General features: G+C 42.7%; 1 protein-coding gene across 2 annotated transcripts; it reads right to left on the bottom strand.

The window, feature by feature from the left end:
- Positions 1 to 30: 30 nt before the first annotated feature.
- LOC129823066 (GTP-binding protein Rheb) lies at positions 31 to 27292 on the bottom strand. 2 transcript variants are annotated; one of them, XM_055881782.1, is made up of 8 exons: positions 26972 to 27277; positions 18885 to 18956; positions 16828 to 16895; positions 16443 to 16525; positions 7321 to 7377; positions 7164 to 7211; positions 2026 to 2107; positions 31 to 586 (listed from the first exon to the last, which is right to left on the bottom strand). In XM_055881782.1, exons 1-8 carry the CDS (start codon positions 27021 to 27023, stop codon positions 494 to 496), a joined length of 555 nt encoding a protein of 184 aa, XP_055737757.1. In that variant the 5' UTR covers positions 27024 to 27277; the 3' UTR covers positions 31 to 493. The 2 variants fall into 2 exon arrangements, with proteins under 2 accessions (XP_055737757.1, XP_055737758.1); XM_055881783.1 differs by lacking the exon at positions 7321 to 7377 and having other exon boundaries at positions 26972 to 27292.
- Positions 27293 to 27773: the final 481 nt, after the last annotated feature.

The following is a 27773-nucleotide window of genomic DNA, read 5'->3' as shown; positions in this document are numbered from 1 at the left end:
TCTGAGAAACAATCAGACAGAAAATCAAACTGTAGTGAAACAATATGCAGATTTAATGATTACAATAATAAAAAAAAGGGAATCAACATTCACTACACTAGTGAATGAATGCTGGCCAACTGTAGTGGCCATAATAATAACTAAGAAATATGTTGTTATACAAACTTTTCAAGGGGAAGGCAGGGTCAGGTAGCAATGAGATTACAGGCTTTAAATGAGAAGTAAGGCTCGATATTTCCCCACGTTTGGTTTCTCAAAAGAAGGGGAAGTCAGGGAGGGAGGGGGGGGTGAGACGAGTGTACTCTAAGCTGGGATGGATAATTACTCTTAATGTCAAAGTCTTCCTCTGTCCTTCCCCCAAAAAAACAAAAAAAAGGGAAAAACAGAAGACGTTTCTTGAGGGAGAACAGGCAGTTAGCCACTTCAAGTAGAGAGATTTCCCAGTGTCCAGTGCTGTGGTTGGGGACGGGTTGCGAGGGCCCGAGGCGGATGGTTACATCAGGGAGCAGGACGTCCTGCCCTGGGGGGCTCCCCCCTCCATTTTTTCCGCTTCCAGGATGGTCCTCTTGAACACCTCCACCGCTGTCTGACTCACACAGGAAACAGGAAGTCAGAGGACAGAAATTATGCCATATCAAGACAACAGGAGTGTACAGACCGATGTTTTCTCTGCTCTATGCTTAATAGGTAGGTTAAATGGTGATGGTGAAATGTGTTCAGTTCACACCAGCAAATCTAAAAGAAAACCAAACATTGACAGATGAATTGTGGCTGCTGGGAAAGAAAGAAGGTTGAAACACTGGAATTTTTGATATCATCAACACACAGCAGCATGTGGCGGCAGGTAGCCTGGCGGGTAGGAGCGTTGGGCCAGTAACCGAAAGGTTGCTGGATCGAATCCTCGATGACAAGGTAAAAATCTGTCGTTCTGCCCCCGAGCAAGGCAGTTAACCCACTGTTCCCCAGGCGCCGAAGACGTGGATGTCCATTAAGGCAGCCCTCCGCACGCACCTCTCTGATTCAGAGGGGTTGGGTTAAATGCGGAAGACACATTTCAGTTGAATGCATTCAGTTGTACAACGGACTAGGTATCTCCTTTCCAATGGATCTAACATGCCTCCTTTGGTAAAATAACAATTATGTTGAATGATGCATTCAGACCATACCATTTAAATAACTTCAAAAAACAAATACAACAGTCGGTTAGTTCTTTGTTCAACATACATATTGATCTGAAGCAGGACACCTCGAGTCACTATTTGTACTTTACCTACAACAAAACCACTATAACCTTGAAACGACTATGGAGAGATTCTGCAACAGCCTTAAAGAAGTATCAATCAAAATAATAATTTTATCTGCAACAATAGGAAACCTTTATGGTCTTCTTCAGCAGTAGGGCCTATTCCTGAGCAGAGGAACATTTCTTGGAAGAGGTGTGTTTGGTGTTCTCCAGTAACATGTACATCAAAGTAGCAAATGAGAAATTAAATTAGAAGCTCTGCCTCTCTCTGGAGCCCAGGCTGCTGTCCTCAGCATCCCCAGAAAAGGCCTCTCCTCCTGGGGACCGAGATCAAAACGACACCCTGGTCTGGAGTCCTCACTACTTACAGCACAGAAATGGGGTCTGATCAATGTCTACCCTACCATTGCTGCCCCCCTATTCCCCTGCCTAGCTCTGGTCCCCCCTACCCAGGAATGACAGGGATGAGAACTGATAAAAGAGAGATTGATGAGCTGAGAATGATGAACAAAGCTGTAGGTATTACACTTGGCAAACTATCTTCCATGTTGGCACCAAATGTTTCTTCCTTTACATTACTCTTACTGTATGTATTCAAACTATCTTCCATGTTGGCACCAAATGTTTCTTCCTTTACATTACTCTTACTGTATGTATTCAAACTAGACTAATTGCCTTGGAACATTCGGTGCCAAGATGGCACCCACTACAATAGATGTCAAACTCCATCTATCCGATGGCTCTGGGAGTGAATGTCCAGTCATCATCATCATCATCATCACCTGGTTCTCTTTTGCAGAGGACTCCATGAACGCTGCGTTCCACGAGTCAGCCAGTGCTTTGCCTTCTTCACAACTGATTACACTGAGGGGAGAGGGGAAACAATATATCAGTGACTACAATTAGCTTGTGACAGCAGCACAGCCTATACACACAGTTCCTGATTGTACTGAGGGGAACAGAATATCAAACAGTATATGTGAAAGTGTTAAAATCCAATGGGAGCATTATAGGAGGGTAAGGCTCTAATGACGAAACTGAGCTGTGGTCACTCTCCCTATACCATCTCAGGTTTTCACTATGGGGGAATTCCGACCGGAGTCAAGCACACGTAAATGGAATGTAATTCCCTTTTTATGCACTTTTCTCTACGCATATTCTGACCTTGAACTTAAGCATGAGAATAGCATGCTATTCACACTGGCGAAGCGCACGCCCCCGCAAGGTGGGGGGGACCGGCAGATAACTTATGATGTGTTCATATGCTATGAAATAAATGTTTTGAATTACAGGAAAGTAGCTTTAAAACTGCCAAAATGTGTAGAAAAGCAGGAAATTCGGGACAATCCTTGTCCGACAGGGAAACTATTTTTATAGTTTTCTTTTTTTGTGTGCATTATTTGAGCTCAAACTTATACAATTTAGGGCAATTTTATAAGAGAAAATATTTGTTTTGGGGAATTTTCTAAATACTTTCAATATTATTAATTTCCATGTCAGATCTATGCTGGTGTCACGCCCTGACCTTAGAGAGCTTTTTATGTCTCTATTTTGGGTTTGGGCATTCTATGTTCTATGTTTTTGTTTTGGCCGGGTATGATTCTCAATCAGGGGCAGCTGTCTATCGTTGTCTCTGATTGGGAACCATACTTGTCTTTGTTTGTGGCACTATAGCCCTTAAGCTTTACGGTCGTTTTTGTATTGTTTATTGTTTTTGTCAGCGTCATCTTAATAAAAGGAATATGTGCGCTTTGGTCCAGTTCTTTCGACGGCCGTGACAGCTGGTCATGCTCTGGAGCAAAGGATCCCAATTTCAAACTCTCCAAAAAAGGGTTTCAAATTCAAAAAAAACGTGTAATAGTGGATATTAACTGAATAACTATCTAATGTAGTTTCTTGCAATAGCAGTCTGTGAATGTTAAACAATATTTCTCTCAAATCTGTGATTCCTAAAAGATGTGTCCGAAGATCTGATAAACTCCATGAGATGTGTCTTAAATGGTTGTTTTAATTGGCAATTTTCAAATTAATAATTTACCATATTTTACAAATGTTTGTATTTAACTTGTATTTTTAGAGGCAAAGATATGTCTGTTTTAATTATCTGTTGACAATTCCGTCAGTGGATTGTCAACTCTAATGCTTTGTTAATACACTGTTCTGCAACATATGCTTAAACAATGGAAGCATTTTCTGTGCAAGACATTTTCTGTGTAATGCATTTTTATGGGGAAAATTATCTTCCCCAAACTTGAAACTCACGAGCTGCTTATGTATGCCAGTCAGGCTCTACACCCCTTGTAAAGCGGATTCATGTGCTTAATTTTAAGAAGTTATTTGTCCGCTTTAGTTGTGATACAAACATATAGGCCTATGGGTTAGGCTACATGAGGTGTGCGAACATGAGAAAAAGTCACAAAAAAGACATTGTTTCTTGCCTTACGTTGGGCATCATTCACAAGAGATAATATATAATTCACAAGTGATATGCTAATATTGTCACTCAGACTATTCTTGATTTAATCTTGTCTTTACATATACTAAATAATATATGTTTTAAATATGTTTAAATTTAGAATGGACCATTATCATGCACCTGTATCAAAACAGGGGCAGCGGAAAAAAATACATGTCATCTATGCACTTAAATAGTGATTGGAGGATGCATTTCCCAGTGTTGTTTTTCTTCTTCATGCCAGCCAGGTAGGCTATACTCCTGTTGTAAATATAAGCAACATGCTTATATTAGGAAAGTTGAGAAATAAATATAGTAGGCCTAGCTGATGGGACCCTCCTCTTTTTAATAGAGGCCATCACTCTGTTTCTTCTGCAATTGCATAGCCTATAGAAATGTTGTGCAACATGAGCTCTCATGAAGTGTTTGATTACATTTTCAAACACATTTGCATTGATGTCAGAGTGATTAGAAGGACAATCGAGTGCTGAGTACCAGGCAGTTAGCAAGTTTGGTAGGCTACTAACAGCCAGCAGCAGCGTCAGAGCTTGGAGAAACCTAATTATTGTTACTAAATGGTCATGTGAAATTTGACTGCCTTCATGACTTGTGACCGCCGGTGTGGCGGTAATACCAGGTTATTTATACACCACGCCGACTAACTAAAAAGACAGCATCACAATACTAAGATAACATCCCCTTTTCCCCCCTGATCCTAACTGCATCGCATGAGTCTTCAGCCGAGCCCAAAGCTACATAGCACAGGGGTGTAACCCCTTCACTCCCATCCACTCCTGTGATTTAATAGCCTGGAGTTATTGATTCATTAAGAGGTCCAGCCGGTTCTCACTTCGCCCAGCGCAAGCCTTTCACTGCCCTCGAGACAGGGAGAAGAGATGGGGAAGTGATCAGTAATGCCTTGATTACTTTAGTGGACTAACACAGTCTACTAGGCTCCTGTGTGTCTGTGTGTCTGGGTGGCTGTGTGTGCGTTCAATGGACAGTTCACCACCTCACTCCACACTGAGAAGAATATGAATAATCTCAATGCTGCGTACATCACCTCAACGGGGCCAGAGTGTGTACATCACCTCAACGGGGCCAGAGTGTGTACATCACCTCAACGGGGCCAGAGTGTGTACATCACCTCAACGGGGCCAGAGTGTGTACATCACCTCAACGGGGCCAGAGTGTGTACATCACCTCAACGGGGCCAGAGTGTGTACATCACCTCAACGGGGCCAGAGTGTGTACATCACCTCAACGGGGCCAGAGTGTGTACATCACCTCAACGGGGCCAGAGTGTGTACATCACCTCAACGGGGCCAGAGTGTGTACATCACCTCAACGGGGCCAGAGTGTGTACATCACCTCAACGGGGCCAGAGTGTGTACATCACCTCAACGGGGCCAGAGTGTGTACATCACCTCAACGGGGCCAGAGTGTGTACATCACCTCAATGGGGCCAGAGTGTGTACATCACCTCAATGGGGCCAGAGTGTGTACATCACCTCAACAGGGCCAGAGTGTGTACATCACCTCAACGGGGCCAGAGTGTGTACATCACCTCAACGGGGCCAGAGTGTGTATGTGTATGAGGAAGGGAATGGCAGACAACATTTCCTGCTTTGAGATGGCTGTGCCCCATTTCCTGTTTATTCTGGGAATGACGGAGAGGGAGAGTATGAAAGATGAAGCAGAAATAAAAAAGGAGGGAGGAGGAAAGATGTAGCGCTATGAGTGAGTGACCCATTTTCAGAAAAGCATCAGGCTGGCAGTGTGTACTACACTGTACTATACTACAGGCCTGGTAAGAGACAGATTACAGTGTGTACTACACTACAGGCCTGGTAAGAGATAGAATACAGTGTGTACTACACTACAGGCCTGGTAAGAGACAGAATACAGTGTGTACTACACTATACTACAGGCCTGGTAAGAGACAGAATACAGTGTGTGCTGCACTATACTACAAGCCTGGTAAGAGACAGAATACAGTGTGTACTACACTACAGGCCTGGTAAGAGACAGAATACAGTGTGTACTACACTATACTACAGGCCTGGTAAGAGACAGAATACAGTGTGTGCTACACTATACTACAGGCCTGGTAACAGACAGAATAGTGTGTACTACACTGTACTATACTACAGGCCTGGTAACAGACATAATACAGTTCGTACTATACTGTAAAGGACTGGTAAGAGACAGCAGACAATAACTACTAGACTGTCTTCCTATAACTACTAGACTGTCTTCCTATAACTACTAGACTGTCTTCCTATAACTACTAGACTGTCTTCCTATAACTACTAGACTGTCTTCCTATAACTACTAGACTGTCTTCCTATAACTACTAGACTGTCTTCCTATAACTACTAGACTGTCTTCCTATAACTACTAGACTGTCTTCCTATAACTACTAGACTGTCTTCCTATAACTACTAGACTGTCTTCCTATAACTACTAGACTGTCTTCCTATAACTACTAGACTGTCTTCCTATAACTACTAGACTGTCTTCCTATAACTACTAGACTGTCTTCCTATAACTACTAGACTGTCTTCCTATAACTACTAGACTGTCTTCCTTTAACTACTACTACACTGTCTTACAATAACCACCACCACTACACTTTCCTCCCATACTTTCTACATTCTCAAGTTAGGAATTAGGCCTAACTAACAGAGCTTGAGCCAAAGACAGCTTAGAGCAGACTGGACCACTGTTTACCAGGGAATGGCATTTCCAGGGAGATCGTTCAAGATTGACTGCAAAATCTGACATCTATCCATGCCTTCAAAACAGGCCACTAGGGGCAACAGCGAGCGCTATTACCACCAAGTAGACTTGGGTTTTGCCAGGACGTTGTGGATGAGGGTTGTGGATAAGTGTAATCTCATGACTCTGGATCAGAAGGGTAAGTGTTCGACCCCAGCCGTGGATACTGGTTTTGTACACTATCCAAAACCCTATCCAAAACTTTAACCCTTACCTTAACCATTCAGAATGAGTGACTAAACTTAACCTATTACTTCAAAATTTGACGTTTGGAGAAATGGAATGCTAGAGCAGGAGAAACAAAAAGACTGAAATTTGACGTTTGGAGAACGTGGATATACATCTCCTTCTGCAGTGAGACAGAGCTTGTTGCAATTTCGCCCTCCGTGCAAAAGATGTAAGCTGTGGAGCCTTAAAATGGCCCATAAAATGACAGGAGATCAAGTCCTAAAGGTTTATTCCAGCTTCGCACCCTCTGCTGAACCAATGTACTTTCTCTCCACTCGGGTCAGCTGAACAGGTCTCCACAGACTCAAACATAACGACAAGACAGTCCGAACAGTAAATCCCTGTTAAATCTAATTTAAGAAAATGAAAAGAACTGTCTGGTTCCTCTAGGAAGACTAGCTGTGTGTGTGTGTGTGTGTGTGTGTGTGTGTGTGTGTGTGTGTGTGTGTGTCATACCGTTCCATGTGTAGATCTTTCTTGTTCCCCACCAACATGATGGGTACTCTGCAGAAGACAAAATCCTGTCAGTCAAAGGAATCAGTGAAACACTGTATATATATATATATATATATATATATAGAAACATTGTCAGATAGAGGAACAGTCTACTTACTGTACTTTACCCACCATATCCAATAATTTTTCATGGATAACTTTTATTACTTCAAAACTACAAAAGAAAACAAAAAAAAGGTCATTCAATCTTTTATGATCAGCCCAAATAAAAAGCATTTAAAGCATTAAAAAAAACTCCTACTCAACACAAGGCCAGAGTCAACACAACATTACTAAATCCATTCTCAAAGAAACCATCTTACAAAAGTTATACAGTTCAATACTTGGGTCTAGAAACGTGTGTAAAAATGTTTACTTGTATATAAATGCATTCTTAAATGTGTGTGTGTGTGTGTGTGTGTGTGTGTGTGTGTGTGTGTGTGTGTGTGTGTGTGTGTGTGTGTGTGTGTGTGTGAGAGAATAAGCAGCCACACCATCTGAGAGCTAAGTGGGTGCTGATCCATCCACATCTTCACAATAATAATAACAATAACAAGGATAAATTAACCACGGCCTTTTATCACCTACATAGATTTTTAATTAGGGGCCTCATCAAAAAGAGAATCATTTTCTCATTAAATGCGTTACATTGGTATGGATTTGGAGAGGGCTGATGGGAGGCATGACCTACCATGATTACATTGGTATGGATTTGGAGAGGGCTGATGGGAGGCATGACCTACCATGATTACATTGGTATGGATTTGGAGAGGGCTGATGGGAGGCATGACCTACCATGATTACATTGGTATGGATTTGGAGAGGGCTGATGGGAGGCATGACCTACCATGATTACAATTGGTATGGATTTGGAGAGGACTGATGGGAGGCATGACCTACCATGATTACATTGGTATGGATTTGGAGAGGACTGATGGGAGGCATGACCTACCATGATTACATTGGTATGGATTTGGAGAGGGCTGATGGGAGGCATGACCTACCATGATTACATTGGTATGGATTTGGAGAGGGCTGATGGAGGCATGACCTACCATGATTACATTGGTATGGATTTGGAGAGGACTGATGGGAGGCATGACCTACCATGATTACATTGGTATGGATTTGGAGAGGGCTGATGGGAGGCATGACCTACCATGATTACATTGGTATGGATTTGGAGAGGGCTGATGGAGGCATGACCCACCATGATTACATTGACAAACGTTGCCTAACGACCAGACTGGGACAAAATCAGGGCTGCGTTCAAAAAAGAGGACTGTTGCAGTTGAACCATTGCTTGAAATCGATACGACATAAGCTTTGATACGAGAAGTAGCCTCCCTCAAATGAGAAGAACCATCAATACTGCTGTCCTTAACGTGCCATTTCAATACTACTGTCCTTAACGTGCCATTTCAATTCTACTGTCCTTAACGTGCCATTTCAATTCTACTGTCCTTAACGTGCCATTTCAATTCTACTGTCCTTAACGTGCCATTTCAATACTACTGTCCTTAACGTGCCATTTCAATACTACTGTCCTTAACGTGCCATTTCAATTCTACTGTCCTTAACGTGCCATTTCAATACTACTGTCCTTAACGTGCCATTTCAATACTACTGTCCTTAACGTGCCATTTCAATACTACTGTCCTTAACGTGCCATTTCAATACTACTGTCCTTAACGTGCCATTTCAATACTACTGTCCTTAACGTGCCATTTCAATTCTACTGACCTTAACGTGCCATTTCAATTCTACTGACCTTAACGTGCCATTTCAATACTACTGTCCTTAACGTGCCATTTCAATACTACTGTCCTTAACGTGCCATTTCAATACTACTGTCCTTAACGTGCCATTTCAATACTACTGTCCTTAACGTGCCATTTCAATACTACTGTCCTTAACGTGCCATTTCAATACTAGTGTCCTTAACGTGCCATTTCAATACTAGTGTCCTTAACGTGCCATTTCAATACTAGTGTCCTTAACGTGCCATTTCAATACTAGTGTCCTTAACGTGCCATTTCAATACTACTGTCCTTAACGTGCCATTTCAATACTACTGTCCTTAACGTGCCATTTCAATACTACTGTCCTTAACGTGCCATTTCAATACTACTGTCCTTAACGTGCCATTTCAATACTACTGTCCTTAACGTGCCATTTCAATACTACTGTCCTTAACGTGCCATTTCAATACTACTGTCCTTAACGTGCCATTTCAATACTACTGTCCTTAACGTGCCATTTCAATACTACTGTCCTTAACGTGCCATTTCAATACTACTGTCCTTAACGTGCCATTTCAATACTACTGTCCTTAACGTGCCATTTCAATACTACTGTCCTTAACGTGCCATTTCAATACTACTGTCCTTAACGTGCCATTTCAATACTACTGTCCTTAACGTGCCATTTCAATACTACTGTCCTTAACGTGCCATTTCAATACTACTGTCCTTAACGTGCCATTTCAATACTACTGTCCTTAACGTGCCATTTCAATACTACTGTCCTTAACGTGCCATTTCAATACTACTGTACTTAACGTGCCATTTCAATACTACTGTACTTAACGTGCCATTTCAATGCTACTGTCCTTAACGTGCCATTTCAATACTACTGTCCTTAACGTGCCATTTCAATACTACTGTCCTTAACGTGCCATTTCAATACTACTGTCCTTAACGTGCCATTTCAATACTACTGTACTTAACAATGTGCTATTTTTTGCTTGTTAGATGCCTTTCCAACATCTAGTTGAGGAATGTTGTTCCACCAGTGCCATAGTCTACTGTAGAGGCCTATGTAACTCAACCCAACGTAGCAGGCGTATAATAAATCAGTGCCATAGTCTACTGTAGAGGCCTATGTAACTCAACCCAACGTAGCAGGCGTATAATAAATCAGTGCCATAGTCTACTGTAGAGGCCTATGTAACTCAACCCAACGTAGCAGGCGTATAATAAATCAGTGCCATAGTCTACTGTAGAGGCCTATGTAACTCAACCCAACGTAGCAGGCGTATAATAAATCAGTGCCATAGTCTACTGTAGAGGCCTATGTAACTCAACCCAACGTAGCAGGCGTATAATAAATCAGTGCCATAGTCTACTGTAGAGGCCTATGTAACTCAACCCAACGTAGCAGGCGTATAATAAATCAGTGCCATAGTCTACTGTAGAGGCCTATGTAACTCAACCCAACGTAGCAGGCGTATAATAAATCAGTGCCATAGTCTACTGTAGAGGCCTATGTAACTCAACCCAACGTAGCAGGCGTATAATAAATCAGTGCCATAGTCTACTGTAGAGGCCTATGTAACTCAACCCAACGTAGCAGGCGTATAATAAATCAGTGCCATAGTCTACTGTAGAGGCCTATGTAACTCAACCCAACGTAGCAGGCGTATAATAAATCAGTGCCATAGTCTACTGTAGAGGCCTATGTAACTCAACCCAACATAGCAGGCGTATAATAAATTCCTTCGTGTCTCATCTTTCTTTCTGGTCCTGAGGAGAAAAAGAAGAGGGGGAGGTTCTCATCTGCACTGTTGAACCAATCCAGTAAATGTGGAGGAGGAGTTAAGATGGAGAGTCGCCTTGTTAACGTCCAAAAGGGGAAGTCGAGTCACAGGCTCTCTTTCCATTTCCTCTGAAAACCAGATGCATCTGTTTTTTAAAAACCCGGCAGAGGGTGGAGCTAGACCTGACGCAGGGTTTGAGACTCAATATATAATGACGAACGTTGAGTCCCAATCTGGTCAGTAGAATTGCATGTAAATCAATGGGGACATTAACGAAATTTGACATCATTAACTGGCCAGTAGGAAGACATGACGGGATGGGGTTAGGAACACATTTCTCCAGGGAAAGTCTCCCTAGGCCCGCTCCCATGGCATCTTACATAAGTCTCTGGGGCACACACATCCAGTACAATAGTCTTACACAGGACAAATCATTTGCTATAGTATGAATCCTGTTGAAATGATTGTCTGGAAATGTATGGAGGCATTACAGGAGAGAAAATGCAGCAGTAGTTATCAGGAAGCCCTTGCAAAAGACCCTGGGTCTTAATGGGCTTTTCCTGGTCAAATAAAATATGACTTTCATTTTGGTCAACTCTCTGCAGTCAGGAGAGCTTCTGTACTTTTTCATTCTCGTATTAACGGTGAGTGAGAAGCCGACAGACAGAGAGCCAGACAGAGACTTTTTTTTTTTTTTTAAAGCACAGAGACCCAAATAATGGTGAATTACGCCTTCATTACTGTGAGACTTTAAAACTCTATAAACGTACACTCAGAACTAAAAAGCACAGTACAACAGCAAGCAGCTGACACTAGTTGAGGAGTCCATAAACACAAACAACTTTGAAAAGATACAAAATATTTTAAAACACCGTTCAAATTGACACAAACGCAGAACAACGCCAAATTCATGAGAAGTTGAATTAAGTAGAAAAAGCTATAAAAGACAATCAAAATCCACTGGACTCCCCAATTACTGACCAGGAGCTCTATAAGAAACTTCAGGCTCTCAAATTGGAAAAAGCATGCGGACCTGATGGCATCCTAGATGAGATGCTCAAACTGACTAGTGCAACATTTCAATTGGCTATATTAAAACTGTTTAATTTGATCCTGAGTGTAGGTTATTTCCCTGACATCTGGAATCAAGGACTCATAACCCCAATCTTTAAGAACGGAGACAAATTTGACCCTAACAATTACAGACACATTTGTGTCAACAGTAACTGGGGAAGGTTTTCTGTAGTATTATAAATGTAAGAGTTCTAATCTTCCTTAATAAGCACAATGTCTTGAGTAAAAGCCAAATTGGATTTATACCAAAACATCGCACGACTGATCATATTTACACCTTTACACACCCTGATAGATAAACATGTCCACCAAAATAATACCAAAATATACGCTTGCTTTATCAACTTCCAAAAAAGCATTTGATTCTATTTGGCATACAGTACTGTTATACAAAGTTATTGAAAGTGGTGTAGGGGGTAAAACATAATTAAATCAATGTAGTTTGGCAATACGTGCAGCATTAAAATTGGCAAGAAAAGAACAGAATTCTTTAACCAGGGGCGGGGCCTTCGTCGGGGTTGCAATCTGAGCCCTGCACTCTTCAATATTTACATCAACAAATTGGCAACTATTCTAGAAAAATCCTCAGCCCCTGGTTAGTCTCCACAATTCAGAAGATAAATGCCTACTCTTCGCAGATGACCTATGCCTGCTGTCACCCACAGCACATGGCCTACAGCAGAGCCTGGACCTGCTAGAGCAGTACTGCCAGACCTGGGCCCTGGCAGTAAACCCCAAAAAGACTAAAATAATGATTTTCCAGAGAAGATCCAGATCTCAGGGAATTAGACCAAAGTTCTCAATTGGTACAAAATATATAGAGTACTGCACACACTACAATTACTGAGGTTTAAAAATAAGCTCAACTGGACACCTTAATGAGGCAGTGAATGAATAGAGAGAAAGCACGCAGGGCATTCTACGCCATTAAAAAGCTAATTCAAATTGAAATACCTATTCAAATTTGGCTAAAACTATTTGAATATGTAATTGAACCAATTGCACTTTATGGCAGCGAGGTGTGGGGTCCACTTGCAAAACAAGATTTCATCAAATGGGACAAACACCCCGTTGAAACCCTGCATGCAGAGTTCTGTAAGATTCTCCTACTTGTCCAGAGGAAAACTACAAACAATGCAAGCAGGGCAGAATTAGGCCAATATCCACTAATAATAAAAACTCAAAAAAGAGCAATTAAGTTTTGGAAACATCTAAAATACAGTGACCACCTCTCATATCATTACCAAGCCCTGCAATGCCAAGAGCTGAGCAAAGAAAAGAGTCCCCTCATCCAGCTGGTCCTGGGGCTGAGTTCACTAACCTGTTCTACTAACACACTGAAGCCTCTGGACCAGAACGTCCAATCAATCAATCAGAATAAACCAAATTACAATAGTCAAAACAAAACTATATTGCTTACTGGGAAACACAAGCACAAACAATGCAAAATGCAGTGCTATCTGGCCCTAAAATCGACAGTACACCGTGGCTAACTATTTGACCTTGGTTACTGATCAAAACCTTAGAAAACCTTGACAAAGTACAGGCTCGGTGAGCACAGCCTTGCTATTGAGAAGGGCAGACACAGGAAAACCTGGCTCCCTGTAGAGGAAAGGCTGTGCAACCACTGCACAATAGCAGAACCTGAGACGGAGCTGCATTTCCTGACAAAATGTGAAAAATATAAAACAATTAGAGTGTATAATTTCCCCAAATTTGAAACCCTTATTCAAGGTTTCAAAGACCTCTATGATGAGAGTAGGCTACCCGTCCTGTTGGGGGAGGACGCAGAGAGCTGTGGGTTGGCAGCGCACTACATTGCTGCCTGCCATAAGTTGAGGGACAGTGTCTGACAGACCAATCAACCTGCACATGTCCTCTACTGTATGCTTATTGTTATTGTTCAATGTATGGCTATTTTGACCCTTGGTTATTGTTGTTACTGTTGTCCCGTTGACAATTATGATTCTTATTATTTTCATATTGTAAATATCCAAAGTAAGCTTTGGCAATATGTACATTGTTACGCCAAGCCAATAAAGCAAATTGAATTGAAAGAGAGAGACAGAGGCCACAAATTCCAATTGGCTATACATAAACTAACATCAGAGACAAAGCGACAGAGCGAGAGAGAGACGGAGCGACAGAGCGAGAGAGAGACGGAGCGACAGAGCGAGAGAGAGACGGAGCGACAGAGCGAGAGAGAGACGGAGCGACAGAGACGGAGCGACAGAGACGGAGCGACAGAGACGGAGCGACAGAGAGACGGAGCGACAGAGAGACGGAGCGACAGAGACGGAGCGACAGAGACGGAGCGACAGAGACGGAGCGACAGAGAGACGGAGCGACAGAGACGGAGCGACAGAGACGGAGCGACAGAGACGGAGCGACAGAGCGAGAGAGAGATGGAGCGACAGAGCGAGAAAGAGACGGAGCGAGAGAGAGACGGAGACGGAGCGACAGAGACGGAGCGACAGAGACGGAGCGACAGAGAGACGGAGCGACAGAGAGACGGAGCGACAGAGAGACGGAGCGACAGAGAGACGGAGCGACAGAGAGACGGAGCGACAGAGAGACGGAGCGACAGAGCGAGAGAGCGACAGAGAGACGGAGCGACAGAGAGACGGAGCGACAGAGAGACGGAGCGACAGAGAGACGGAGCGACAGAGAGACGGAGCGACAGAGAGACGGAGCGACAAAGAGACAGAGCGAGAGCGACAGAGCGAGAGCGACACGGAGCGGCAGAGAGAGCGACACGGAGCGGCAGAGAGAGAGCGACACGGAGCGGCAGAGAGAGAGCGACGCGGAGCGGCAGAGAGAGAGCGACGCGGAGCGGCAGAGAGAGAGCGACGCGGAGCGGCAGAGAGAGAGCGACGCGGAGCGGCAGAGAGAGAGCGACGCGGAGCGGCAGAGAGAGAGCGACGCGGAGCGGCAGAGAGAGAGCGACGCGGAGCGGCAGAGAGAGAGCGACGCGGAGCGGCAGAGAGAGAGCGACGCGGAGCGGCAGAGAGAGAGCGACGCGGAGCGGCAGAGAGAGAGCGACGCGGAGCGGCAGAGAGCGACGCGGAGCGGCAGAGAGCGACACGGAGCGGCAGAGAGCGACACGGAGCGGCAGAGAGCGACACGGAGCGGCAGAGAGCGACACGGAGCGGCAGAGAGCGACACGGAGCGGCAGAGAGCGACACGGAGCGGCAGAGAGCGACACGGAGCGGCAGAGAGCGACACGGAGCGGCAGAGAGCGACACGGAGCGGCAGAGAGCGACACGGAGCGGCAGAGAGCGACACGGAGCGGCAGAGAGCGACACGGAGCGGCAGAGAGCGACACGGAGCGGCAGAGAGCGACACGGAGCGGCAGAGAGCGACACGGAGCGGCAGAGAGCGACACGGAGCGGCAGAGAGAGACACGGAGCGGCAGAGAGAGACCCGGAGCGGCAGAGAGAGAGAGAGAGACACGGAGCGGCAGAGAGAGAGACAGAGAGAGCGCGAGCGAGTGTAGTATCACTACTGTTGTACTCGGACTTCCTTGTGTGAACACATGGTTTGTTCCGATTCTGCTAAATGCCAAAATGCTGAGCCTGGGCTATATCTTTAGAAAACACAATGCATGCTATTTCACCATCACATTAGGCTAATTTCAAAACTGGCAATATTCAAGAAACAGAGCATAGCTCAAATGCAGGTAAAACTGGTACTAGGCTATGATTTCTGGCCTTTTAGACAATTCCATAATATCGATGTGCCAGAATAGCAACCTTCTAAAATTACTGCATTTCCGGTATTCACTCAGGTAGAAAACAGAAAGTGGACTTTAGTCAATAAAAATAACTCTTCAAATCAATATAAGGGATTCTCGCTGCATTCACAAACCACACAGTGTTTAACCTGGAGCAGTAGCACAACACACAGGATATATTACAGTACTACTATCAATAGATATTCCCACTAGTGTTGGAGTACTATCACTACAGAGGCCTTACTCCGTCTAAACCCTCCTATACAGTCCTTATATATGACAGAGAGAGAGAAAGAGAGTGAGTGTGTAATTGAGAGATGGATGGAGTGATGAAAGAGAGTAGGATGGAGAGGAAGCCAGTGAGGGGAGAGATGGTGAGGTTAAGAGAGAAGAGGCAAGGGAGGCGAGAGCTAGATGGAATGATTTGATTTAATCTCCAGCTGATATGGAGGCAAGGTAGAACACACACCCCACACGTACTAGAAACGACCATCTCTGATTCATATATTTCAGCTACCTCTAATACTGCAACATACAGAAGCCCTGTTCCATATAATAGCATACAGATAGAAATGTGAAAGATCAGAGGTACTATTTGTAATTTAATATTCACCAAAATAACCTACTTCACGTCTTCCCTTTCAAACGTGACTAGATCTTTAATTTCAAACTAGCAGAGGCACAAAATAATGAGATTTTCATGAGAACGCATTGATTTGGCAGGTGTTCGAGCTCACTATGAATAATAATAGCTGCAATGGTTTATTCATGCCTTTTACGAGAGAGAGGGGAGATCTACCAGATAGATTCAAAGAAATCTTCAGCGACGAGATCACTCAGGGATAAGCAACGAAGCTTTAGCAGCAGTATGAAGGAGAGGGCGGAGCTTACCTACCTTTTATTTGACGTGACAGAATACATCAAAATGTACCCGTTGATGTCTATGGAGTAGGTCTGTGGGAAAATGGAGTATTCATCCTGCCAGAGAGAAAGAGGCCTTTTGTGGAAGGATTCATCAAACATCAGAGAGAGATAGAATATCTACTCTACGATGGGAAAAATGAGGAAATGTAGCTACTGTATGTGGAATGAGGCTGAATAAGGATGTCAATTGAGATCTAATCTACACCTGGTCCCAGTCTACACTGCCCCTGGTCCCAGTCTACACTGCCCCTGGTCCCAGTCTACACTTATGTTGGCTCTCACAGAGTGGCCCACTGGCAGTCTGACCACAACATTATGATGTGTGAGTAGTCTCTCCACTGGTAAGAGGGACACACCTGCCCAGCTGTGTCCACCAACTGCAGGTGGTACTCCTGACCATTCACTGTGATCATCTTCGTAAACGCTGAGGAGAGAGAGAGAAAGGAAGACAAATGAAGTACTAAAGCTGTGTTTACACTGGCAGTCATTCTGATCTTTTGGTCACCAATTGGTCTTTGACCAATCAGAAAAACTCTTTTGCCAATAATTGGGGAAAAGATGAGGATTGTGTGTAAATGCAGCCTTAGAGTTCCTAAGTGATTCTACAGACCTACAGTTCTGTCAGAGGTATTCTAAAAGAACATAGAATTAGCAAGACAAATAGAGACACAAAGAACGCCTCATTCATTACAATTAAGAAGGCCATTTCTCCACATCGCTTTGATGAGCCCATGACAAATCATGGTGAAGCAGAGAGACAAGTAGGGCAACGTGTTGATGTGGTCCTGAGATCATAACACAGTGGAAGTGACGTGTTTAAATCAACTAGAACAGGCAGGACTGAGACACATTCTGATTGGGCTGTTACTCTGGATGACTGGAACTGAACTGCCTGCCGACTGCCCAATAGACAGAGGCTACTCCCTCCGAGCTCATGGACAAGACCACATGTACACCGCTTTCTTCTTCAAGGTGAGTGGAGGTGAAAACCCATATCCACCCTTGTGCCTCATCACAGGAGGTGAGTGGAGATGAAAACCCATATCCACCCTTGTGCCTCATCACAGGAGGTGAGTGGAGATGAAAACCCATATCCACCCTTGTGCCTCATCACAGGAGGTTAGTGGAGATGAAAACCCATATCCACCCTTGTGCCAGGAGGTGAGTGGAGATGAAAACCCATATCCACCCTTGTGCCTCATCACAGGAGGTGAGTGGAGATGAAAACCCATATCCACCCTTGTGCCAGGAGGTGAGTGGAGATGAAAACCCATATCCACCCTTGTGCCTCATCACAGGAGGTGGTGGAGGTGACAACCCATATCCACCCTTGTGCCTCATCACAGGAGGTGAGTGGAGGTGACAACCCATATCCACCCTTGTGCCTCATCACAGGAGGTGGTGGTTCTGTGGTGACCGGTGGGCTGGGATCACAGGTGAGCTAAGGGGGTTTTCTTCAGTGGCTTATTTAAGCGCGACACACACACACACACACCGAAATAGCAGGAAAGACAGCCAAATCCACATCGCAACTGTAGTAATTTAGAATCATGTTTGAAGAATGGAAGCCAGCACATTTTATAAAAATGGGAAGCATTCTACGTTCCTGGGCTTAGAGAAGCAGCTGAGGCCGATCAAGCGTTTCATTCACACAAAAAATAAGCCCTGGCTGGCTAAAAATAACTAGACGTTCCTTTCACTGGAGGCTGCATGGATGGAAGCTCCCCGAGCATTAAGACACCGTAGATACAGTAGGCAGGAACACACAGTCTACCCTAGGAGTGTTAAGCTACTGTAACATGCATTAAGCTTAAGCTGTGTGCTCCGTGCTAACAAAGGGCAATGCCATACCAACAATGTGTATTACGCGCGTGTATGTCTGACTGAAGTGTGTGTGTTATTGGTTTGTCTACCTATGAGAGACTATGAGTGAGGTAGACCACTACCTTCTGTCAAAACGACTGTTCATTCACAAACATCAGGAAAGCTCCCTTGGCTCTCCATGCAAATAGTCTGTAGTGGCGATGAAACAGAGTCCTCCCACACAACCCACTAATAAAAATGCTCCTATTGGAGACAGAGAGTGCGTGTGTGTGTGTGAGCAAACAAGTGTGTACATGGGTGCCCTTTCTAATAGTGTGTGTACTTATGTATTGTTTTTTTTGTGGTGTGGTTTTCATATAAGCCCTTGGGCTTCCAACCACACCTGCACACCCCTTTAAAAAATATATATGTTTAAAAAGAAAATCTGTACTGTTCTCTATCTCTTGTTTTCTCTAGTGCAAATACATAAAGTGTCTGCTGAGTCAGTTGTGTGAACTTCACCATGAATGAGGAGCCTAGAGACATGCACCTGTCTGTGTCCAGAACTCAGAAACCTGGAGGGAGAGCGGTGATGACATCACACACTTACTGTTTTCAATGGTTGGGTCATACGAGTCGACAAACTGGCCTTCCACAAACTGTATTGTCAAGGAGGATTTACCTGCAAAGAGAAAATGGAGAATCTTCGCTGATCGATGTCCTTTGATTATCATATGTTGTAATTCATCAGCATTACAGGGAAAGGCCAAATACTCTGACTTCCCTGTGTGAACACAAGGTTTGATCCGATTCTGCTAAATGCCAAAATGCTGAGCCTGGGCTATATCTTTAGAAAACACAATGCATGCTATTTCACCATCACATTAGGCTAATTTCAAAACTGGCAATATTCAAGAAACAGAGCATAGCTCAAATGCAGGTAAAACTGGTACTAGGCTATGATTTCTGGCCTTTTAGACAATTCCATAATATCGATGTGCCAGAATAGCAACCTTCTAAAATTACTGCATTTCCGGTATTCACTCAGGTAGAAAACAGAAAGTGGACTTTAGTCAATAAAAATAACTCTTCAAATCAATATAAGGGATTCTCGCTGCATTCACAAACCACACAGTGTTTAACCTGGAGCAGTAGCACAACACACAGGATATATTACAGTTCTACTATCAATAGATATTCCCACTAGTGTTGGAGTACTATCACTACAGAGGCCTTACTCCATCTAAACCCTCCTATACAGTCCTTATATATATATATGTAGCAGCCTGTTGCTATAACAATGGAGAGTGGAGTGCTGCGATGCATGGTTGGAGAGACTTGAACTCTCTCGCTCTGTGGGAAAAGCCCGAAGGAGTGGAGCGTCAGAATGAATGAGAAGCTCGCTCCCATTTTCAACGCTCCACTAGTTTGGCATCAACGCTGAATGATCACCTCCCAGTCCAAAACGAACCATCTCGTCTCCCCGGGTGGTGAAACTCCAGGGACACACATGCAGTCGTTTGAGGTTAATATAAAATAGGCTACGTAGTTTGAAATGCTTTCAGATTCTTTGTGGATTCCACTTGTAGTATGTTGGGCTCTTTCAGCGAAGGATAGTCACAATGTGCACGAAATGTACACCATTCGAACAAGTTTACATACATTCAATTGGTATTTGGTAGCATTGCCTTGAAATTGTTTAACTTGGGTCAAACGTTTCGGTAGTCTTCCACAAGCTTTCCACAATAAGTTGGATGAATGTTGGCCTATTCTTCCAGACAGAGCTGGTGTAACTGAGTCAGGTTTGTAGGCCTCCTTGCTCACACACGCTTTTTCAGTTCTGCCCTTTAAATTTTCTATAGGGTTGAGGTCAGGGCTTTGTGATGGCCACTCCAATACCTTGACGTTGTTGTCCTGGAGCCATTTTGCCACAGCTTTGGAAGTATGCTTGGGGTCATTGTCCATTTAGAAGACCCATTTGCGACCAAGCTTTAACTTCCTGACTGATGTCTTGAGATGTTGCTTCAATATATCCACATTTTCCTGCCATCTATTTTGTGAAGTGTACCAGTCCCTCTTGCAGCAAAGCACCCCCACAACATGATGCTGCCACCCCCGTGCTTCACGGTTGGGATGGTGTTCTTCGACTTGCAAGCCTCCCCCTTTTTCCTCCAAACATAACAATGGTAATTATGGCCAAACAGTTCTATTGTGGTTTCATCAGACCAGAGGACAACCTTTGTCCCCATGTGCAGTTGCAAACTGTAATCTGGCTTTTTTAATGGAGGTTTTGGAGCAGTGGCTTCTTCCTTGCTCAGCGGCCTTTCAGATTATGTTGATATAGGACTCGTTTTACTGTGGAAATATATATTTTTGTATCCGTTTCCTCCAGCATCTTCACAAGGTCCTTTGCTGTTGTTCTGAGATTGATTTGCACTTTTCCACCAAAGTACGTTCATCTCTAGGAGACAGAACGCATCTCCTTCCTGAACGGTATGATGGCTGAGGGGTCCCATGGTGTTTATACTTGCGTACTATTGTTTGTAAGGATGAACGTGGTACCTTCAGGCGTTTGGAAATTGCTCCAAAGGATGAACCAGACTTGTGGAGGTCTACCATTTTTTTCTGAGGTCTTGGCTAATCTTTTGATTTTCCCATTATGTCAAGCAAAGAGGCACTGAGTTTGAAGGTAGGCCTTGAAATACATCCACAGGTACACCTCCAATTGACTCAAATGATGTCAATTAGCCTATCAGAAGCTTCTAAAGCCATGACACATTTTCTGGAATTTTCCAAGTTGTTTAAAGGCACAGTCAACTAAGTGTATGTACCCTTCTGACCCACTGGAATTGTGATACAGTGAATGATATAATAATAATATAGAATAGAATAAGTGAAATAATATGTCTGTAAACAATTGTTGGAAAAATTACTTGTGTCATGCACAAAGTAAATGTCTAACCGACTTGCTAAAACTGTAGTTTGTTAACAAGAAATGTGTTGATGCCAACCTAAGTGTATGTAAACTTCAACTGTACTTAAGTATCATTTCAAATTCCTTATATAAAAAATGCACTATGCAGAAATTGCTCTGCCATTTCCTGGTTGCTAAAACTCTACATTTCAGTTTGTGAGACCAAACAAGCAGTCATTGTACAATGGTTTTCTACACAATCTAAACATATTTTCCATTTCCAAAAATAATGTTTATTCAGCTGTTTGAAGCTGGTGTACAAAAGCCAAAGTAAAATATGTAAAAACGAAACTGCAGAACGGGAAGCATAGAAATAGCGCACATAGAATACATCTACCGCTTCTTAGACTTGCTTTCAAAGGGAATGAAAGATCTATAACTCACATTTCTATGTGAATTTGGTCGGCTCGCCCAAAAAGTTACATATTGTTGCTTTAAGCGAAACAGATGGCACCATTAACTTTTTTTTACGGCTAGCCAGGCGCACACTCCAAAGCTCAGACATAATTTACAAAGCATTTTTGTTTAGTGAGTCCACTAGATCAGAGGCAGTAGTGATGACCAGGGAAGTTCCTTGGATAAGTGTGTGAATTGGACCATTTTCCTGTCCTGCTAAACATTCAAAATGTAACGAGTACTTTTGGGTGTCAGGGAAAATGTATGAAGTAAAAGGTACATTATTTCCTTTAGGAACGTAGTGAGGTAAAAATGGTCAAAAATATAAATAGCAAAGTCAAGTACAGATACCCCAAAAAAGGAATTAAGTTCTCAGCTTGGTTTGATGAACACCATTGGAAATAGCCTACATCATGGATCGACAACTACATTCAGCCGCTGGACCATTTTTTAGGGTGGCGTCTTTCAGATGGGACGCTAAAACGGGTGTCCTGACTCTGTGTCGTCACTCTCTGTGGTCTCTCCACCTGACAGATGATGTGTGATGAGCGCTCTGGGCACAACAGTTGTCACCGTGCATCACTGAGGTGGGTGCTACACATTGATGGTGGATGAGGTGAGTTTCTCCCTACTATGTAAAGCGCTTAGAGTACCTCAGTTAGTAGAAAAGTACTATATAATCCAATAAATTATTATTTGTATACGACCACATCTCTATTATGCGTTGGAATACTTTGATTTCCAAAATTAAAATCACTTTCCAAAATAATATATATATATTTTTTAAACACTGCTCAAAAACTGTGGGGGGGGAGGGGGGGGGGGGCAAATAAAAGCACCCGCAGGTCCCACCAGTTGGGGAACCCTGGCCTACATAATGTTAACCCGGTTCCACACCGGTTTTCTGTTTGGTTTGCTGACGACACATTAGAAATGCATAGGGAATGTACATCATTCTAACCAGGTTATCAAACCTGGCCGCAGTTTAAGTTTGACGAGGACACAGGCATCCTCTGAACTATAAATAGCCCCTGCGACAAAAACATCTGAACATACAGTTCTCTCTCTGTAATTGTATGCGACCTCAAAACAATGGCCAGATGCAGGAGTTGCAGATTATGCAGTGAGCTGACACAATGTGTGTTGAAACAGGAAGGAGTAGTGTATTCCATGGCCCTGTACAAACCAATTTTCTCCTTCCTCTTCATTGGCTTTAATGAGGCACGAGCCAAAGCCTATGAACACAGAACATATTTAAAGATTCAGCATGACTGTTACAAAGACTGGAGACTTGCCAATTAACAGCTTTGCTATGTGTGTGTCGCTGTAACGCACTGCGGGTGTCCTTCTGAGCCTTTAGTATACAGTACAACATGTGCAGCATATTATAGTAGGAAGGCTGAAAATATAAGAAAACGGGATGAATAGCTGGAGTACAATAATATGGCAAAAAAAGGTTTTATGAGGACATGAAGACAGAAACATGGGGACATTATCAATTGTCTTTAGAATGTATGTGAACACTGGAAATGACAGGCTGAACATTTAATCCTTATACTGTAGTCTATGGACTTGATTTTCTTGGACTTGTCTTGTGAATGAACCAAACTAAAAATGGAAAAGCCTATAGTATACTGCTAGGATTTTGCAACAGCGATTTCATTACACTTGTGGTGTACATTTGTACGGCAATGGCAGAAAGATATTATAAAAACATTTGCTTAACTATGCGGTACAACATTATTCCATGTTCTTTGTGAACCAAAGCCGCGAGGTTGGTATAACGACTGGAAGCTGTGACATATGGTCTACATCCAAAACCGGACAGTAATACAAACATGTCTGGCATGGAAAATATCCACTGCATCTTGTGGACCAAGTTCTGAAAATAGTTTTGAGACTATCATGTCAAGGGCTCAACCTCTGACATTAATGGTAATACCAAGGTGACGTGTCTAATAGTGATGCGCGGGTTGACTCATATCCCGCAGTCCCCGTGGTTATATCCGCGGGTTGACTCATATCCCGCAGTCCCCGTGGTTATATCCGCGGGTTGACTCATATCCCGCAGTCCCCGTGGTTATATCCGCGGGTTGACTCATATCCCGCAGTCCCCGTGGTTATATCCGCGGGTTGACTCATATCCCGCAGTCCCCGTGGTTATATCCGCGGGTTGACTCATATCCCGCAGTCCCCGTGGTTATATCCGCGGGTTGACTCATATCCCGCAGTCCCCGTGGTTATATCCGCGGGTTGAATAAAGAGAAAACAATTCATTTAAAAAAATCTATAAGATACATACATTGAGGTTTTTCATTCATTATTTTTATCTGGAATTAGCGCGTAGCCTAAGCGATAAGGCCTTACTGTAGCGTGCCAAATACAAGCCAACTGCCAAATGCATTTGGGAATTTGGGCAGAAAAAGTTAACTTTGATACACTGAGGAAAAAAGGACAATTTCGGAGTTTATTTCAATAAGAGAAAAGCTGCGAAATAAAGAGAAGTGAGGGCCAGAAGCCTGTTCGGGAAAGATTTGGTAAAGTGGTAAAAGAGGATGAGGCGCTACACAAATGTAACAGTCACAAGACAGGGACTTCAAAATGGCACATCAGGGGAACTGTACTGTTCAGATGGGTTTAATGTAATAGTAGCCAAGCTGAAATCTGAACACTTTTACAGGCGGTCCCTGTAGGTCGAAAACGTCATAGTCTAATATAATATTAACTCCTGCAGAATTAAGCATTTCATGCAGTAAAATGATACACCAAATGTACATTTTGACTCGGGAACAGGAGTGGAGAAATCAGATTTATTAATTTCAGCATCTTGAGAGCATGAATGCGCGGTTAGGGACCACCTGTAAAAGTATTATCTTTATCAGCGTCATTATAGCTGACAGTATTTCAACCACATAAAATATGCATCCAAGCCAAACTTAAAGTTAATCAAAACCCCGATCACAGCCTGTTGTGATACAGCCTGGGATCGAACCTGGGTCTGTAGTGACGCCTCTAGCGCTGCAATGCAGTTCCGTAGACTGCTGCGCCACTCGGAAGGCCAAAATGTAAATCATTGAATTAGGCCAGCATGCAATTACTGGTTTTCTTCCCTTCACTAGTCACTTCACTAGTAAGGTTGGGGAGTAACTGATTACATGTAATCTGATTACCAAAAACAAACGAATCAGTTACGTTACCAGTAAAAAATAATAATAATCTAATCAGATTACAGGTAGGCTACTTTTAAAAACTAGAGGATTACTTCTTGGACTTCTTTTAAATTCAGAAAAAATACATTGACACCTTTCTGTTTACTCAATGAAATTAAATTCAACATTGAAAAAAGGCACACATGCAAGTTTGTTCCATCTGAATGAGTGAACACAAGTCAGACCACTATGATAACACACCAAATGTGTTTGATGGATCCTGTCTTCTTCTAATGCACCCAAAGGGGAAAGTCATTCAGAAGCAACTAAAAGTAATCAGATTATGTTACTGAGTTTGGTAAATTCAAAAGTCATGAGGTTAACCGGCATATTCCTTCATAAAAAGCTACCACATGGAACATTCTCAGCACATTTATGGAACTTGACAAAATAATATACATTTTCTTGTTTTTTTATTAAAGTGGCAATATGTAACATTTTAGGTGACCTGACCAAATTCACATAGAAATGTGAGTTATAGATCAATCATCCTACTTGAAAATAAGTCTAAAAAGTGGTAGATCCATTTTGCGCGCTATTTCTATGCTTCCCGTTCTTAAGTTTAGGTTTTTGCGTCTTTATTTTTGGTTTTGTACACCAGATTCAAACAGGTCAAACAACAATAATTTTGGCTATGGAAAATATATTTGACAGCGGTTTAGATGGTACAATGATTCAATGATTAGTTTATTTTGTCACAAATTGAAATTAGGCAAACTATTATAGTTCTAGCAATCAGGAAATGGCAGAGTGATTTCTGCAAAGTAAAACTAACAGAACATTTCAATGAATAAACATTTTGGTAAGTTCTAGGAATGTTCAGAGAATGATAAGAAACAACGCTCTCCTATGGGAATTTCAATACTTCAATACCATACAGCATAACGTTTCCACCAGGTTTCCTCACGATTATATTTTAAGTCATGTTCTCAGAACATTTAGAAACCTTTCCATGAAAAACACAAGAAACCATTAGTAATGTTCAAAGAACGTTATACGAATGTTATTGAAAAACGTTCCTTTTTCAGTGTCCAAACTCTCTATCTTGTAAAGTGTGTTGGCCGTTCCCACTAATTGGCCACACCTGATCTTAATGAGTGCTTGTTTCCTTTGATATATGGTGTTTGAATAGATAAAATGGAACAGCTTTGTATGAGTAAAAAAAACTAAAGAAACATGGCTTGGTATCTCCATCCTAGTGGCGCAGTGGACTAATTACATGGATAGAGAACTGAAGATCATAGGTTTGAATCTCACTGACGCTGTGCTACAATAAAAAATACATGTTTGAATGGCTAAGTAAATTCATGAACATTTGTCCCACCTGTGCTTGGAGTTCAACAGACTAAGCTAGCAGTGTTAGTCAAAGTCTTATTGACACATTCAGTGAACATTTTAAAGTTATTCAAAAAACTCCAAATAACCTATGATTTCCATTCTCAGAACGTTAATAAAAACTCCCAGGAAAACTTTCACGAAACCATAGTAAAACGTTCTCAGAACCTCCATGCAACCTAAAAATGAAGGTCCCCAGAACAGGCAAAATGTTAACTTTGTTCTCGGAACATGTTTACTGTTCAGGAAACTAATTGCTTCGTTCCCAGAATCAATGGGAAACAAAAAACGTTCGTTTCCACAATTTTAAGAAACCAAATGTGCTAGCTGGGGTATTAAGTCCCAGCATCAGGACCGCTCCTGCTGTGGCGTGAACTCCGTCTTGCTAGTTAGTGGCTTGCGTAACAACGTTGACGTAACAAAAAATATAAAACATGACTTAAAGTACTGTGCATAATGCAATTAACTATAGACTGCCATTTAAATTGCGATTTCAATGGGAGGCCTACTAGCGCTGGTTAGTAGGGGGTAGGCCTATGCTACAGTTCTAAACGAAATCTCTATAGAGTCGTGGGTTTCCAGTTGAGTGACATTCAGCTGACTGGCTGATTCAACAGCAACAATTGACCAGGCAGCGGACATTGTTGTAGTAGCCGCTCGATATGAGCATGTCGTTGACATCTTGCTAGTTGTATGTGAAGCTATCGTCATTGAACTCGCCTACATAGAAACCGCACAATAGACCTCGCCACCACTGAAAACGACTAAATTGCGCCCACTTACCGACGGATCTGTAGCCCAGGACGGCGATTTTTCGGGATTTCGGCTGCGGCATCTTTTAGCAGCGACACTACATCAAAATGATCAAAAACTGGAACAGATCTCAAATGCTATGTTAAAAAAACAAGGACCAAAATCGCACCTGCAATTAGCTCGTTTAAATAAAAAAAACTATTTAGCGAAAAGTAGTCACGCATCTGTATACTATATCTCACTCCCAAAGAAATATTAATGAATGCCCACTGTTGGTTGGTTGCGCTTACGCAGAAAGGAGGGTCTCTGTCCTCTTCTTGAGCTGCGGTTGGATACCGTGTATTCACCGTTTTTAGAAGCCCGAAATTCATTGGCTCTTAAAGATTACAACGACTGGAGAATCTACTATCGATTCCGTTATGATGGCACTGACAGCAATTTCTGTAATGTAAAAACGATTCATTCTGAATATAATATAGAAATGTCAAGAAAGGTAACTTGCGCATGATGTGTTATGAGTGTCACAACTAAATGCATCTCGAGGTTTGACTGAGTACGAAAATGTGCAGGTCCTTCTGTGGGTACACATCATATTGGCCTTTTTAGAAATATATAGGTATCATATTTATTATTGACATGAATTTGCAATTCGAAACAAAGCCGTTCCAACCAGAAAGTCAGCAGCAGACGAGACTACATGGGGCGCATAAATCTCACCTTGCATGGGTTTATAAAGGTTCTGGTCTCTGCTGCCATCTTCTGGTGCCTTATATACTTGCAGTACACTTCACTTCATATTATAGCAATGATTCCATTCACTGGTACAGAATAT

Source organism: Salvelinus fontinalis, chromosome 25 (genome assembly GCF_029448725.1).
Source record: "Salvelinus fontinalis isolate EN_2023a chromosome 25, ASM2944872v1, whole genome shotgun sequence".
Taxonomy (NCBI): Eukaryota; Metazoa; Chordata; class Actinopteri; order Salmoniformes; family Salmonidae; genus Salvelinus; species Salvelinus fontinalis.
This window is presented reverse-complemented; position numbering and strand designations above follow the sequence as displayed.

What these genes read in the sequence shown, in the direction of transcription:
- LOC129823066 (XM_055881782.1), bottom strand. Translation starts at nt 27,023, where the DNA reads ATGCCGCAGCCGAAATCCCGAAAAATCGCCGTCCTGGGCTACAGATCC. An exon ending in TCTGTCACGTCAAATAAAAG is followed by an intron (nt 7,378 to 16,442) that starts GTAGGTAAGCTC and finishes TTTCTTTTGTAG; the next exon opens with TTTTGAAGTAATAAAAGTTA. An exon ending in CCTCTGCAAAAGAGAACCAG is followed by an intron (nt 587 to 2,025) that starts GTGATGATGATG and finishes TGTGTGAGTCAG; the next exon opens with ACAGCGGTGGAGGTGTTCAA.